At 44.2% G+C, this 17,936-nt stretch overlaps 1 protein-coding gene across 4 annotated transcripts in view; it reads left to right on the forward strand.

Annotated features, from left to right (window-relative positions):
* Positions 1–5,358: 5,358 nt before the first annotated feature.
* Positions 5,359–17,936, forward strand: part of LOC147606946 (uncharacterized) — a 32,227-nt gene continuing 19,649 nt past the window's right edge. The window contains exons 1-5 of one of the 4 annotated variants that reach the window (XM_086791227.1): positions 5,359–5,592; positions 6,558–6,684; positions 8,000–8,127; positions 8,228–8,297; positions 8,465–8,567. In XM_086791227.1, coding sequence (XP_086647353.1) covers positions 5,390–5,592; positions 6,558–6,684; positions 8,000–8,127; positions 8,228–8,297; positions 8,465–8,567 — 631 coding nt within the window. In that variant the 5' untranslated portion in view covers positions 5,359–5,389. Of the gene's footprint in view, positions 5,593–6,552; positions 6,685–7,999; positions 8,128–8,227; positions 8,298–8,464; positions 8,568–17,936 lie in introns of all 4 variants that reach the window. The other 3 variants (XM_086791228.1, XM_086791229.1, XM_086791230.1) reach the window with 3 other exon arrangements.

Below are 17,936 nucleotides of genomic sequence, written 5' to 3' on the forward strand. Positions count from 1 at the left end.
CGTGACTTTCATTGATGATTTTACCAGGCATGCATGGGTATATCCTTTGAAGGCAAAGTCCGAAGTGTTTTTGTGCTTCAAACAGTTTTTGGTTATGGCTGAAAATGTGTCAGAAAGTAAGATGGGCACCCTCCGTTCAGATCGAGGGGGGGAGTATATGTCTTCAGAATTTAATGCATTTCTGGCTGAGCGTGGGATAAAACACCAATGTACAGTGCCGTATACACCACAGCAAAATGGTGTGGCTGAGAGAAAAAACAGGTCTCTCATGGAAATGGCAAGATGTATGGTTAAGAGTCAGAGTCTACCACATGGTTTTTGGCTTGAGGCTGTCATGTGTGCCACTTATGTACTAAACAGGTGTCCCACCAAAGCATTACAGGTTGTCACTCCATATGAGGCTTGGCATAGCCGCAAGCCATCTGTTGGCCATTTACGTGTTTTTGGTTGCCTGGCATATGCATTAGTGCCTGTGCAACATCGCAGAAAATTGGATGACAAAGCTGTCAAATGTATTTTTGTTGGATATAGTGCTGAGAGCAAAGGCTATCGTTTGTATCATCCACAGACAAAGCGCATTTTGGTTAGCCGTGATGTTGTATTTGTGGAAGATGCAGTTCAGCCCTTGGTTTCATGTACTAAGGAGACAGATATCAGCTCACGTGATGTCTATGATACATTGTTGCCTCTTTTCAGTGGTGCACAGTCAAGTGCAATACCTCATGAGGCAGTTTTTCAGCCTATGCAGGTTTTAAATGATGGCACAGATCAGCCTATATCTGATGCAGATGTGCATGATGCACTCGAGGATGAGAGACAAGAGATTGAGGGCTCTAGGAATATGCCTAGATGGCTGGTGCAGACTTTGCGTGACAGCAAGTTGGATGCCCCTTTGTCTAGTCGCACTCGTTCTGGCTCTCATGGTGCCTCTTATGCGTCAGATTGTTATGCATTGGCTGTTTCTAGTATGTGCGATGAAAGTGAGCCTGTTTCATTTGATGAGGCACAAAGTTCAGAAAATTGGATGGCTGCTATGCAAGCAGAATACGATGCTATTATGAAGAATGGTACATGGTCTTTATGTGACTTGCCCCCTGGCAAGAAGGCCATTGGCACTAAGTGGGTATACAAATTGAAGCGTAAGCCTGATGGCACAGTGGATCGCCATAAGGCTAGGCTTGTTGCAAAAGGTTATGCTCAAGAGAAGGGCATTGATTTTGATGAGACTTTTGCTCCCACATGTCGTATGACCACTGTTCGTAGCATCTGTGCATTAGCAGCTCATAATGGTTGGAATGTACATCAGCTGGACATAAAGACTGCGTTCTTAAATGGAGATTTGCATGAGGAGGTGTATGTATCGCAGCCTCGTGGTTTTGTTCAAAGAGGGCAGGAAAACAAAGTGTGCAGGTTAAAAAAGGCTTTATATGGTTTAAAGCAAGCTCCACGAGCTTGGTATGAAAAAATACATGCATATTTGACTGCACATGGGTTTCAGAATAGTCCAACAGAAAGCACTTTGTATGCTAAACGTGTGGATGGTGTACATCTAATCATTGCTCTCTATGTCGATGACATGCTGCTCACAGGACCAAATGAGAGTCATATTGCTGATTTTAAGGCTGATTTGAATGCCTCTTTTGAGATGTCAGATTTGGGGCATTTGCATCATTATTTGGGGATACAATTTAAGCAGTGTGATGGAGGTATTGCTTTGTGTCAAACAAAGTATATTGAAACATTGTTGCGGAGATTTGGCCTTGAAGACTGCAAGCCTATTGCTACTCCAATGGAGACAGGTTTGAAGTTGAGTCTTCATGATGCTGGAGATCACTTTGATGTCACACTCTATCAGACAGCTGTTGGTTGCCTCATTTATGTATGCATTACGAGGCCAGACATTCAGTTTGCAGTCTCACAGGTGAGCAGATTTATGCATAGCCCAGGCATTAAGCATTGGCAGGCAGTGAAGCGTATCTTTCGCTATTTGAGTGGTACTCGGCATCTTGGGTTGTTTTATCCCAAGGGGGGATCATTGCCGCCAGATTTACATGCTTTTTCAGATTCTGACTGGGCTGGTTGTTATGACACACGCGTGTCCACGAGTGGTTTTTGCTTCATGCTTGGAAGCTCATGCATATCATGGTTGAGCAAGAAGCAGCCTACTGTGGCCACTTCTAGTTGTGAAGCTGAGTACAGGGCAGCTTTCACAGCTACGGTTGAGTGTGTGTGGCTCAGACGCCTTATGGCTGATTTGGGTGTTGGGCAGCCATCTGCCACCACCATCTTCACTGACAGTCAGAGCGCATTGGCAGTTGCGCGGAACCCAGTGTTCCATGCTCGTACGAAGCACATTGAGGTGCACTACCATTATGTCAGGGAGAGACTCTCTGCAGGAGAGATCAGTTTGGCTTATGTGCCAACACAGGATAACCTTGCAGACCTTTTCACAAAGGCTCTGCCTCGTGAGAAGTTCGAAGCTTTTCGCAAAGCTTTGGGCTTACTCCCTTTTGTGGATTCGTCCACATAGCTAGACACTTCCCTATACATGAGTGCTAGCTCTTGTTCACCGCATCACTCCAGGGGGGATTTGTTACCATATTATAGTAGTGATGTGTGTGAACACACTTAGGACCGCCGGGGCACTTTTTCCCTCACTAGGAGGTTTTTTCCCCCATGCATTGTATATACGCCCATTATCTTCTAGGGCTTGTTATCTTTCATTTTTGGCACTCATAATACACTACTGTGTTGTGCTCAAGCTTCCTCATCTTCTTGAAGTTGTGTGTGCATTCCTGCAACCCTAATTCCAACATAATTATGGGCTAGAGTCGATTAGACATGAGCCTAGAGGTAGGTATATCTAATACTATACCAATTAATGATGATTACTACCTTAAAGGATTGTAAAGGCATACCTACTCATATCCTTGAAGGATATCCTGTTATACAATATGTAAAATAGCTATAAGTTCCAAGGAAAATTAATATCCTTTGTAATTATTGGGCATTAACAATCTGTACCAGCTATACAAATTCCAATGAAAATTAATATCCTTTACAATTATTACCTAATAATTTTACACCAACCCTGTCATAGGCCTATTTCATAAAAGTCAGTGTCTATGTCATAAAAATAAAAATTGTGAGCCTAGTTCATACAAAAAATAAAATATGTAAGCCTAGTTCATACAAAAAAAGGCATGAGCCTATAGATGTGAGTCTACAAGCGCAAGCCTATGTCCATGCGCCTGAATTTGTGAGCCTAGTCCATACAAAAAATAAAATCCGTGAGCCTATCTTATATAATAAAAGACATGAGCCTACATCTATGAGCTTACATCTAAGAGCCTAGTTCACAAAAAAAATAAAATCTATGAGCTTGGTTCATACAAAAAAAGGCATAAGCCTATAGACATGAGCCTATAGGCGTGAGACTAGACATGTAATTCTAGAGGTGTGAGCTATAGACGTGAGTCTATAGACATGAATCTGTATATGTGAGCATGTAGACATGAGCCTACAAATGTGAGCTTGGAGATGTGAACTTACATACGCGAGTCTATAGACACGAGTCACATGCAAGCCTTCATATAAGAGCCTAGAGATGTGAGTCTTATGTATGAGATTGATCATCCAAATGAATACCTCTCACAATAGTGATCATTCCCAAAAAGAACTCCTAAAAAGAACTGAAGCTCTCACAATTACTAACCTGATAAAGGTTAATGCCACCCCAATCTATAATTAATAACCTGATCAAGGTCAATGCCGCCATGGTTTGTGAGCACTATCCCCTGCCATACACCAACGACCATGTGTTGGACAAAGTCACCGAAGCAAAAGCTTACAGCTTATTGGAAGGCCTCTCAGGTTGCCCTCACCTCTTTCCAATGCTTGATATGCATAGCTTCAATAATCTCCTTCCAAAGATCCTAGAGATGTTCATTGATGATTCATAGACGATATTGGTCGTACACTTGAAGTGGAATCTTGCTTGTTTAACGCAAGTTTTTAAGAGGTGCAAATTTTACCACATCTCATCATCTAATGCAAGTTTTTAAGAGGTTCAAACTCTACTGCATCTTATTGAGGTTTAGACTCTACTGCTTCTTGTTGAGCCCACTCAAATGCTATTTTTGGGTTAAGCATAGAGTCATCCTTTGACACGACATTTCCAAGAATGGAATCTTCACATATGAGAACAGGATATCCATGTGATCTTGGAATTAACACCACCCACAAATTACAAGAATGGAATCTTCACATATGAGAACAGGATATCCATGTGATCTTGGAATTAACACCACCCACAAATTACAAGGGGGTGCAAAGATTCATGGGGCATATCGAGTATTGTAGAAGATTCATCTTCTGTGCCATATACATGCGAGACCTTTATATAGCCTATTAATTATCTTTGAATGGAGAGATGAATGCCAACAAGCATACAAAAAGCTAAAGAAGGCATTAGCAAACAACTGCACCCATCTTGAGATCCCCCAACTACATTGTGTATATCAATGCATTACATTTGCTATTGGATGATACTGACATAACTCATGAGCACCACACTTCCTTATAACAGCTCTCAATGACCTTTGCTAGTCGCGGTAACTTAATGACTTAATGACCTTTGCTAGCCAGTAACTTAATGACTCTAAATGCAATTACATTACCATAGAGAGACAGGGGTTAGCCATGGTGTACGATGTAAAGAGGAATATGTCTACAAGATTGGTTTTCTTTGTTTTGACAAGCCTTGTTGTATTTATTGAACTTACCTTGCACCACATGGCACATCAAAAAGGTGGAGTTCTTGCTTAAAGAATTCCTTGTGGTGTAAAGAAAGTCGACACCTTACTACCCACAAGCAAATGGCCAAGCTAAGAGCATAAGAATTTTGTGTGCCATCCTCAACAAGATGATAAAAGGCATCTAGAAGTGATTAGAAACAGAAGTTGCACCTACTCTATGGCCTACCACACTACTTATCAACAACACACCTTTTTAACTTGCACTCAGGCTTGATGCAATTATGCTAATGGAATACTTGGTTCCAAGCCTCGTAATAGCAATAAGACATAATCTTCGTTACCTTTCCAAAGGGTGACATCATTGTTGTTGTTATGCCTTGCATAATTCTAGTTTGGCGTGCCTTTGTAAATAAAAGACAAACTCTAGCTAGTTAATAAATATATTAATAATGTAGTTAATAAATTATTTTGATGTGAAAAATATGTTGTTGATTATATGCATTTTTGTTTATGCTACAAAAAATAATCATAATATATATGATTAAAAAATTACTTATAATAATAGTATATTGATTTATCATCTTACAAAATCGACCTTCGTAAAAATCTAAAAATCCTTCCTCTGAAAGACGATGGGAGCAACGTTGGTCTCGGCGAGGGCAATTCTTCCAGCGTATAGGTCAAGGACGCTTCAGCATCATCAACCCTTCCTCATGTGCTCATCATCAGCGTACGCAGCCTTTCGCAGGATCCCATCACGTCCATGTTGTGGTTTGGCAGGAGAGCATCAAGCTCCCCTTCCCAAGAAGCCACAGTACCTGCCCCCCTTGTTCAGGTCACCCTCCAACCCTCTTTTTGTTCTTTGTATTGTAAAATGCATGTATCTTGAGGTATCTTTAGCATTTGTGAACTTCTTGTTAGAGCCCACAAATCTCCACAGAGAGGTTGGGGCTCGCATGGTCTTCTACTGTGCAAGTGGGGAAGAAGGTGAAGCACCAACAGGTCAGGCTGATGAGTCAAATGTGTGGGTGTAGCAACCACCGGCCACGAGTTCATGCGAGGAGGATGACATGTTGGTGGATGGGCTCCACCTTCATCCACGTTCATATGGGGATGACGACATAAGTGCACAACTGGCTTGTCAAAGCTTCATCATCTTTAGCAAAGGGGCATTGGCTGCCATGGACATTGAAGATCACTACCCTACTTTGAGGCACCGTTCTGCTAACAACTATGCAGCAGGGTGTTCACTCAAACCGGTCGAGTGGCTCACTTGTGGGGGCTCATCCTGCAGCTTGTCTGTGGCCTTGAGCAAATATTTAGAAGGGTTGTATGCTCTTGTGGAACCAGGGTGGGAGTGTGACTTTCCTTTTACAAGCATTCAACCTAGCTACGGTAACACATATTTTGCATGTTAGGATAGACAAAAGAAGGTGGAAACCTGCCTTAGCTATCTGGGCAAATTGTAGCAGCACATATCACATGGGTTGCATTGAAAATCAACAAGAAGTATGTAGTAAAGTTTAGACAACTTTGGAGTCACGGAGACAACTGTGGGTGGTGATACTGTAGAAGGAGCACATGCCAACCTGGAGATGGTAGGCCATGCTTTATTTTGGGGGATTTTGAGGGTGCTTTTTAAAGAGGTACCGATACCATACTAGAATTCTCATACTGTACAGGGCATGAGCTTTTCTTGCAAAACACCTTCCGGCTTAGTAGAACTGCATCTAGCTGCAAGTGTTAACTATGAGGGATTTCATCAATGGTCTGACTAATATACATGCAACCACAGTGCAGTGTTGCACCAATGATGGACTACACAGACAATCACTTTCGATCACTTGCAAGGCTTCTTACACGCCATGCATGGTTGTATACTGAGATGGTGGTGGCCGATACAATTGTGCATCAAGAAAAAAACCTGGTATTTTTTGAACTCCTTCACATTGATATTTCTATGCCTTATGTGACACATGCACTTACTTACTCACAAGCAAAGCATTACACGCTTTGCTCTTTTGCCATTTGTGATACACACAGCCAAGAACACATGCACACTTTTATTTGCAGACAGATCCACATATTGTTGCCTGTCTATCTTCTTCATGTCTCATGTAGTATGAGCATTATCTTGTTTTGATAATCATTATGTAATGCATGCCACGCATGGGTTTCCAGCTTGTTCTGTTTGTAGGGCCTTTTTATGAGGAGTAGCCAACTTGAGCAAACACAGATCACTAGGCAGAGATGTAATAAGAGATTTGATGGCAGTTCTTTCTCAAATTCACAATGGCAATATGCATCCGTGAACAGTGCAAACACGTTTTTACAGGTGGTGGGGCTGGCCTGCAGGAGCAGGAGCAGGAGCAGGAGCAGAAACAATGGGGCAGAATGCAGCATCGGGGGGCAGCCTTGGGACACTGGATTAGGACCTTTGACAGGGACGGCGTCCACGTGTGGGGCAGGCAGCCATGCAGGGGACCAACCATTGGTTGGCCACTCACAAGGAGTTAAGGGCCTATAGCCCCCATCCTGCTACTTCTCACATTTGCCCTCGCTATGCATCTCCATCACTCCTTTTCAGCTATCTAAACTCCACTCTATGGAAGTGTACGTAGAGCAGATCGAGTGATAGTAAAGGAATCCTAGTCTAGTGAGGAGGAGAGAGGGAAGAAAGAAAACTCAACCACCCAGAAGGCTACATTATTGATAGAACAATGTGGGTACACAAATGGGAGAAATGATTGGACAGATTGATTTAAGTATAATGCAATGTCATTCGGGCTTCTAGTGAAGCCTACATCATATAGTGATGACCGCACCCTCCTTAGGTGGATCCCGCATGCTATTGTTCACACGATAAGCATTGACTATCCCACCTGCTACTTGATTCATTTATCGCATCTTTATTATTCATTCTCATATTTTCAACACCTTCTGATTGGGTTCACAAATTTTAGATACAGCTTCAATCTTTTGCTAGGACTTCTCCAACTCCTCTAGCATGAGAGCATTAGCATATGGAGACCTTCCACACAATGAAAGATGTGAGCAAGAGATGTAATGCCAGCAGCAAGATGAAAGTTATGGGCCCCTAGTCTCATGTAGTCTTCTACTTGTTAGGCCCTTCAAAAGCTGCCTAAGTACATGCTTAACGGAGAGGCTCTTTCTTTCACACCCAAGAAAGCGTCCAATGTTTTTTTCGTCCCATTCACAATCTCTCATTGCTGCCTTTGCAGGACAGGTTTTTGGAATTTCCAGAATCACAACATCCAATTGTACTGCAAGTTGGAGGAAGCGATGTATCTACCCTTGCAAGGGCAACCCGTCTAGCCAATGCTTATGGTTATGATGAGATTAATCTCAAGTACGTCAAATTGCTGCCTTTCAAGGTTATTATTCCCTTCTTATGAAGCTTTATTTCTTTACAATTTTCAAGGTTCTTAAAAATTTGATCTTCTGGGCAGTTGTGGGTGCCCAAGTGATAAGGTGGCTGGTCATGGATGCTTCGGCGCACGCCTTATGCTTGATGCTCAGGTAAGCATGGAAAGAGTTCAAGCTTGTTCACAGATCTTTGGAAAGTGTCTCATGGTAACCATGTATTAGCATGGGTATAGTTTGCCATTTTTATACCCACGCTTTAAGTCGAAGAAATAAAAAAGCTTAAGCTGATGATATCTACTATGGTTTTTGGCGAGGAGTAGCTTGTGGGCCATGCCATGGCAGCTATTGCAGAGAATTGCAACGTGCCTGTTAGTGTGAAGTGTCGTATTGGGGTTGATGATGCTGATTCCTACAATGAGCTATGTGAGTACTATTTACTGGATTGTTTGCCTTGTTGCATATATGCGCTCTCTCTCCCCCCCTTCCCTTTCTCTCACCCCAACCAATTACTCTTGGAGGTTGATGGGAGCCCCTTCAGGGCAGCATCAGGGCTATGTAGAAATGGAGGGTAGTTTGTTTGAACTTTGTGCATTTGTAGCCCAGGACCTTTTGTTCTGGGATCACTCTACATTATGGGTCCCCATCGTGGCTATCCCCCCCACCCCCATGGTATGTTCGGTTGGGAATGTGAAGAATACAAAGCTCGACACAAACGGGATGACGAGGAACACGGGGCCCAATTCACAGGAGTTACCAATGTCCTGCAGAGGACAATAAGCTAGTTGGCAGCATGTGTTGTAGCATTGACAAGCATCGAAGTGGAGTCACAAGGGGTTGAAATTCAGCCTGATTGTCATTTTTTGTGTGGAAAAGCTTCCAAGACTGCGAGGAGCTTCTGGAGGATGCTACCTTTGAGGGTGAAAATCCTGTGGAGTTGCAATTGCTAGAGCCAGAGTTATCCAAGCAGTGCCAAGTGTGTCTCTTTGAATCCAATAGGGAGGAGGATGAGACAAGTGTTGCAGTAGTTCCTATGGCAACAGATGTCACGTGCATCCCGCACTTGGATGTCACGTAGACATATCTGTACAGAAGGTGCAGGACCTAGGGTGGAAAGCTGGTCCCATGTGAGCCGAGTCCGGGACGAGTCAGCCAGGGTTCCACTCCAGTCATCCGAGGTTAGGTGTGTTCATTGTCCTGCACATGAAACAGTGCCAGTCCGCGCTGAGAGTCTCCCTCTGGAATGATGTCAATGGTTCTGTGTATCTGGTATGACACCGGATGCCAAACTCCTCTGTAGACAGGTAGGATTTGCATGTAGGAATGGGGCCAGCCCATAGGGCTGCCCCAAGAACAGTTATGTGGGCATGGGGGAGGTGAAGAACCACCCCCAAAGGGCCAGGAGGGCCTTGGCTGTGCCCACCAGGCATGGGATGGGCTGGAAGGGCTGTAGGCCAGCCCTAAGGCCTCTGGACAGGCAGCCGACAGGGCATCCAGCCCTTAAAGGCATGTCGGCCAGGTGTGGGGCAGCCCGCACAGGCTGCCCAGCAGCCAATGTCAGATGCGCATGCTGGCCAGCCAGCCAGATGTGAACGTGCATGGTTTTCCAGCATTAAATGCTATATTATGCAGTCGTGAGGCTTTTATTAGTCAGCCGACTGGATTAAAACCAGCCGACCGGCATATTGAAGGGGTATAAATACCCATGGCATAATTCAGTCCTAGATATCTTATAATTCACAAGGTGCTGAAGCTACTCAAGGGCCAGGACAGCCAAGGGAGAAGCTAACGCAAGGGTGAAGGTTTGAAGGTCAAGGGCAGGGATCTATCTCAGCCAAAACAGGTTCAGTGAGTCTTTTATTTTCAGATTTTGCACCATTCTAATAAAAGCAAAATACACCATTCGTGGTGGGGGTCCCACAGTGGGTATACGGGACCCAATACTGTGTCCTCTTCTCCCTCTCTCTCTCTCTCTCACTATTTTTTTGCACATCTGCATTCAGTTTTGTGCGTTGATTTCGTCGCGACAAGTGTGTTGATTTCTGAGCATTGAAGTTACCGATCCCCCCCAAAGCTTCCGCATGTTATAGTGGTATCAGAGCCTACTTCAAGTGTAAAGACTCAACAAGAAACCAGAAATTTTTTTCTCGCTCGTGTGGTTGGTTTTCAGATTCCGGTGGACCACCCCTTTCGGAGTGACTTCTATCCCTCGAAGGACGGTTGGTTTTCAGCCTCCGGAAGCCTCCGAAAGTCTCCCGCGCACATAGTGGATGGTTAGATTGCGTTCCGGAAAGGAGGTGCATTTTCTTGCTATGGCGAGCCGCCGAGCTTCGACGACGAGAGAGACCAAGAACCTTGGGACCAAAGTGCACCAGGTAGCCCAGCTAGGGCATCGAGCATGAGCGTTAAAGAGATGTTCCAACAGATGATGCGAGCAATCGTAGACCAGAGTACCAAGTTGGAAGAGCAGAAGGCGCGGATACTGGCTCTGGAAGAGTGCACCCGTTCTCCAGTGCCCCGTTTCCCGTCTCCTCCTCCCTCTCCTTCCGTATCCTAGATTCCAGATTCTCTACATAGGGACCCTCTTGAAGGGTCACAACAACAGCCGAGTTCGATGCTTGAGTTGCATGTGTGTGCATTGTAGATCTGACAATGTGAAGACGAAGCCATGCGACGCGTGGAACATGAGCGATACCTTGCGGCTTTGGATGCAAGAGTGACACCAGGGGCTTCGGATGCAAGATTGACACCAGCGGCTTTCTCAAATCATTTTCCCGAGAAAATGAAACGTTGACGTATCTGTACAGATGGTGCAGGACCTGGGGTGGAAAACTAGTCCCATGTGAGCCGAGTCCGGGATGAGTCAGCCAGGGCTTCACTCCAGTTGACCGAGATCAGGTATGCATTGTCCTGCACGTGCGTCCAAGGTCAGGTGTGCATTGTCGTGCACGTGAAACAGTGCCAATCCGCACGGAGTCTCCCTCTGGAATGATGTCAGTGGTTTTGTGTATCTAGTATGACACCGGATGCCAAACCGTTGTGTAGACAGGTAGGATTTGCATGTAGGAATGGGGCCAGCCCATAGGGCTGCCCCAAGAACAGTTATGTGGGCATGGGGGAGGTGTAGAACCACCCCCAAAGGGCCAGGAGGGCCTTGGCTGTGCCCACCAGGCATGGGATGGGCTGGAAGGGCTGTAGGCCAGCCCTAAGGCCTTTGGACAGGCAGCCGACAGGGCATCCAGCCCTTAAAGGCATGTCGGCCAGGTGTGGGGCAGCTCACACAGGCTGCCCAGCAGCCAATGTCAGATGCGCATGCTGGCCAGCCAGCCAGATCTGAAGGCGCACGGTTTTCCAGCATTAAATGCTATATTATGCAGTCGTGAGGCTTTTATTAATCAGCCGACTGGATTAAAACCAGCCGACCAGCATACTGAAGGGGTATAAATACCCATGGCATAATTCAGTCCTAGATATCTCATAATTCACAAGGTGCTGAAGCTACTCAAGGGCTAGGACAGCCAAGGGAGAAGCTAACGCAAGGGTGAAGGTTTGAAGGTCAAGGGCAGGGATCTGTCTCAAACAAAACAGGTTCAGTGAGTCTTTTATTTTCAGATTTTGCACCATTCTAATAAAAGCAAATACACCATTCGTGGTGGGGGCCCCACAGAGGGTATTCGGGACCCAATAATGTCCTCTTCTCCCTCTCTCTCCCTCTCTCTCTCTCTCTCTCTCTCTGGCTATTTTTTTGCACATCTACATTCGGTTTTGTGCGTTGATTTCGTCGCGACAAGTGTGCTGATTTCTGAGCATTGAAGTTACCGATCTCCCCCGAAGCTTCTGCATGTTACAACAAATCAAATAGAGGTACTATTAAATGCAGAGCCAGAGAGTTCTGAGCAGAACCTATATTTGGATGACAGGGATGGAGATTTGGATGATACGGAAGGAGATGTGCTTGAGCTTCCTCATATATGTTAGTTGTGACAGGTAGTTACTGGGAATTGTAGTTGCAGATTGTGACAAGCAGAGTACCACAGGTCATGTGATGGTTGATATGCTGATGTTTGAGCCATCAGGTGCGATCTCTTTGGATTCCGACAAGGTAGTGCCAGAAGGCCACAAGAGGGGAGTGACAAATTCAGGTAGAAGTGGAGCGAAGGTGGATCAAGGGTTCCAATGCTCTGAGTTTAGTAGGAGGGGATGTCATGTGCATGCCATTATTAGGATGCCCATGGACAGAATTCTCTGCGGCAGCTGTCTAAAGGGGAAGATACGAGAGTGAGTGTGGACCAATTGAGGCAGATTTAGCAGCCTTGTAGGCGTCTAGAAGTGCCTAAGACTTGCACCCAATGAATGGGACACAAGTTGGGCATAGTTTGAACGGGTCTGAATAGTGATGGTCGACCAGCACATCAGATTTAGCAGCCTGGTAGGCGCCTAGAAGTGCCTGAGACATGCACCCAATGGATGGCACAAGTTGGGCATAGTTTGAATGGGTCTGAATAGTGATGGCTGACCAGCACATCAGATGCCTATTCATAGGCAAATTCAGGTCATCCCCAAGTAAGAGGATCTAGGGTTTGTAGAGCCCGACCCTCTTGGCAGCAAAGAGAGCATCGAGAACCTATCTCCTTGGGTTAGCTTGGGTGTCATCACACAAGCTCCACATTGAGGAAGAAAGACAAGTGCCATCCACACTTGATGATTGAGAGATGCGAGTATGTTGTGTGAGGATTATGTTGTTAATCCCTCATATTGTGTACTAATTACTACTTAAGTACTTAACTTAGAGAACAAGAGACTTCAGGAGAACACTTGAGAGAAGATTGAATTGACTTGTTTTTATTAAATTGAGTACAATAGGTCTCTTATATAGGAGATGAAGAGACACATTTGAAGAGGCATGTCCTTTGACGAAAGGACATGACCATAGACGAAAGGAGGGTAGGGGTTCCCTTGGCTGGTTACTCTTTGCATCTGCAACAGGAATCATCAGCAATGAAGAGAGAATCTGATACATACATGCGTCACAATCGTGACATTCCCTCCCATTTAAAATAAAACCCATGTGTCAAATGATAGACATCCGTTTGTCAAAGAACTCCTGAAGAAGGTTAGGGTACTGCTGCATTTCTTCATTTGTTTGCCAAGTGGAATCAGACTCATCCAAATCCATCCACTTCACAAGAAATTCTGTAGTCAACTTTCTTCTTGTTTCCTTCTGTCGCACGTCAAGAATTACTTCTGGAACAAGGATAATATGATCATCTTCAATTTCTGGTACATATGAAGATAAGTCTGGAATAGGCGAATCTCCTTGAACATACTGTTTGAGCCAAGAAATGTGAAAAGTCAGATGAATCTTTCCCCATGAAGGTGGAAGTTCCAACTTGTAGCTGACAAGTGAATTTTTCTTAAGAATCTTGAAAGGCCCATAGAAGCGAGGTCGCAACTTTGGAAAAACTGACTTCACTGTTTTGTAGCGGTGAGGTGCCACATATAACAAGACCAAATCTCCTTCTTGAAAATCTGCATGGCGACGATGCTTGTTGGCCTGTTTTTGATATTTTTGTTGCACATGGACCAATTTATCTCGAACTTGCACAAGCACATCTTGCATCTCCTGAACCAACTGATCTGCCAACGTCACTTTGTGTTGTAAAACAAAGTTTGTAGGCACAAGAGGAGTATGCCCATATGCTGCTTGAAATGGAGTTAATCCAATTGCTGAATGATGGGAATTATTATAAGCAAATTCCACGAGTGGCAAATAATCTTCCCATGATGCCAGACGGAATTGAATGTAATGTCGAATCATTTCTTCCAAAATCTGATTGACTCTTTCAGTCTGTCCATCTGTTTGAGGATGATAGGCTGAATTGAACAACAAATTCGGGCCAAGAGATTTGAACAAAGACGTCCAAAAATGTCCAGTGAACTTTGGATCTCTGTGAGAGATGATGGTCTTTGGCAAACCATGCAATTTGAAGACATGTTGCACGAACAATGACGCCACATCTGGGGCTGAAGCAGCTTTCTTGCAAGGAATGAAATGCGCCATTTTGGAAAATCGATCAACCACTACAAGAATCTGAGCATTACCTTTGGATGAACGAGGCAAAGTGGTGATAAAATCCATACTAATACTTTCCCATCTCTCATTGGGAATTGGCAACGGTTGAAGTAACCCTTGAGAAAGTTGTCGAGATGCTTTCATTATCTGACATGAATGACAAGCTTTGACAAATTTGATAACATCTTGCTGCATCTGAGGCCAGAAGTATGTAGTAGACAAAAGCCGATATGTCTTGTTGATACCATGATGGGCAGCATAAGGAACTTCATGATGCTCTTGAATGAGAATCTTCCGCAATGAAGTATTGTGAGGCACACAAATGCGATCAGAAAAGAACAGCAACTCATCCATGATGTTGTAGGCTGCAAACATGTTCATTTCTGTAGGACTGGGATTAGAAGATTTGAGTGCACGGAACGCATCTCCAAAATCTCTATCAGTCAAATACTCATTTTTGAAACAAGCAGGGATTTCCATTTGCACATCTGGGATGGCAAAATTAGTGGCTCGAGGCATGCGGCTCAAAGCATCTGCAACCACATTCTGAAGACCAGGAACATACTGGATAATCATGTGGAAATTAGCCAAGAATTCAACCCATCTGCCTTGTCGAGAGTTCATAACAGGTTGAGTGAAAATGTACGTCAAAGATTGATGATCTGTACGTACAACTAAATCTGCTCCAAGAAGATAATGTCTCCAAGTTCGATAAGCATGCACGATTGCCAAAAACTCCTTATCATACACAGGATACCTGCTTTGAATGGCTGAAAACTTCTAATTCTGTCAAAGGGGCAGCAATCTCTGAAAATCTATGCACCTTGTTGTGATAAAAGTTAGCAAGTCCCAAGAAAGATCGAACATCTGAAATGGTGAGAGGCAAAGGCCAATCCACAATCGCCTGAATCTTCTTAGGATCTACTGCAATCCCATTAGCACAAATGACGTGACCAAGATATTCTACATGGTTCTTGAAAAATTCGCTCTTTTTTTTGTTGATGTATAGCATATTGGTGCGTAGTACTTCAAAGACAATCTGTAAATGCTCTTTGTGATCGACCATAGATCGGCTAAAAAACAGAATATCATCGAGATAAACGATCACAAACTTGTCCAAGTACGGCCAAAGGTATGACCAAGAATTCATATTGTCCATATTTTGTCCGAAAGGCTGTCTTGTATTCATCACCATTACGGATACGAATTTGATGATAGCTGGACTTCAAATCAATCTTGGAAAACACCTTAGCACCAAGCAGTTGGTCGAACAACTCATCGATGCGAGGCAAAGGGAACTTGTTCTTGATTGTCAGCTTGTTGAGAGCACGGTAATCAATGCAAAGCCGCATTGATCCATCCTTCTTTTTGACAAGCAAAACCGGGGCTCCGAAGGGACTTTTGCTGGGACGGATGTGACCTTTGTCCAGCAACTCCTGTAATTGCTTTTGTATCTCCTGAGATTTAGAGTAAGAAACACGGTATGGAGCTCGGGTTGGAGGAGGTTGACCTGGGATAAGATCAATCGGGTGATCCATAGGACGACGAGGAGGCAATGTCGTCGGAAGATCATTTGGAAACAGATCTTGAAAAGGCCTGAAGAAGGGTTGCTCCAAGTAAGCAGTTGTTGATGACGAGGCTTGAGATTGCTCACTGGTGTCTGCTTCAACCTCCCGTAACATGACCAAAGATGTTGTACAATCACGTTTGCGGACGAGGCGTTTGACTTGCAGGGCAGAAACAACAGTGATGGGTTTGGCACTGAAAAGGCCACGAAGTTCTAGCTCTCGACCATCATGATATAACTGGATTGAATGAGAACGAAATCTGATCACCGAATCATATCGATACAGCCAAGATTGTCCCAGTATCATGTCATAATGTGACAACGGCATCACTGAAAAATTAAGGTGATCTTGGTAATCTTGAATCTGGAACTGAAGCTGTTGCACCTTTTTGTTACAATTAAGGAAGGAACCATCAACAAGCTCTACTTGAAAAGCATCCACAAAATGTCGGGTCTGTAGGCAAAGCTTGTGAACCAAAGAAGTGCCCACAAAATTAGTGGAACAGCCACTGTCCACCAGCACATTGATGGGATGGTCGCCAATGAAACCCAGAAGACTAAGGACCTGCTTGGAAAGATTCATCGGAACAGGGTTGGTACTTTGGCCATTAAGCATCAGGGTACTGACAACTTCAGAAACGCGAACAGAACAAAGGGGCTTTTCAAGATTTTATGCTTGTTGAGCTTGGCAAAGCAGCAGGCAAGACTTTTATGCCTTGAATCCTCAGAAATCCACTTGCAGTCAAAGGGCTTTTGCCCAATTTCTGTTCGAGACTGTTGTATGCAGTGGTGAGGACTGTAAAAGTCTGATTTTCACTCATTTGGACAGCCAGGAGAGCATTTATTGCTACTGTACCTGCTGGTACAGATTTGGTACAGCTTTGTACAAGTTTTGGCATGGCTGTACATTGATTTGAGTGAGGAAAAGGTTCATTTTCAACTGTTGTACTTGTCGGTACAGATTTGGTACATCATTGGTGAGCACTTAGTACTGCTGTATAGTACTTTGGAAGGGGAACAGAGCACATTTAAGGTGCTGTCCTAAATCTGGAGCAACCAGATTTTGGTGATTTCATCACATACAGTGGGAGTAGAGTTGCATTCGTGCTTCCGCAGTGGGAGATAAACTTGGGGAGAACAACTGTGAGCACTTTGTGTGCTTTTGGTGCAGTGTTTGCACATCTTGCAGGGAGTCAGGCATTGACAAAGGTTGCATATTGCTATGGCAACCACAGGTGAGAGCTCTTCATTGCTTCACATCAAGAAGCTTGAAGGCTCACATAATTATGACATTTGGCAAACCCAGTGCTATAATGTGTTGCTCCAGAAGAAGCAGCACAAGCCTATCAAAGAAAGGGGTGTAATGCCCGCTTCTCTTACTGCTGAAGAATGGGAAGATATGGATGAGCTGGCAAGATCTACTATCATGTTGTCTGTGTCAGACTCTTTACTTTTCAGCATTCGTGAAGAGAAGACAGCTTGGGGAATGTGGCAAAGATTGCAGGACTTGTATGCCCAGCAAAGTGCCTCAAGCAAAGTGTATTGGTTGAAGAAACTCATAGGTCTTCAAATGAAGGAAGGGGCGTCTATGACAGCCCATCTAAATGAGTTTAATGGTGTTGTCAGTCAGGTAATCAATCAAAAGTTGGCAATGGACGATGAGTTCAAAGCCACCTTTCTCTTATGCACTTTGCCAGAGAGTTGGGACACATTCAGGACAGCCACTAGCAATTCAAATGCTATGCTGTCATATGCAGATGTGGAGGGTGCTCTCCTTCAAGAGGAGATGAACAGGAAAAACAACTCTGTTGGAAAGTCCAATGCAATGAATGCACGTGGGAGATCCCAACAAAGGGGTAAAAGCCAAGAACGGGGAAGGAGCAAGTCCCGCTCCAAAAAGGACTTGGAATGCCATTATTGTGGCAAGAAGGGACACTTCAAAAAGCAATGCTACAAATGGAATAATGATCAAAAGGAAAAGGGAAAAGGCAAAGACAAAGACAAAGATGAAGCCAAAGATGTAAAGCCAAAGGGCAAAAGTGGAGTCAAGATTGAAGAAGTCAATGTGTCACATGATGCAGGTAACAGTGAGAATGAAGTCCTATTCACGTCTTCACTTGATGCCCATTCACTTCTTGAAGGAGATGGTCATGGT

The sequence above is a fragment of the Cibotium barometz genome, chromosome 56 (genome assembly GCF_041138505.1).
Source record: "Cibotium barometz isolate CiBa-2024 chromosome 56, ASM4113850v1, whole genome shotgun sequence".
NCBI classification, from domain to species: domain Eukaryota; kingdom Viridiplantae; phylum Streptophyta; class Polypodiopsida; order Cyatheales; family Cibotiaceae; genus Cibotium; species Cibotium barometz.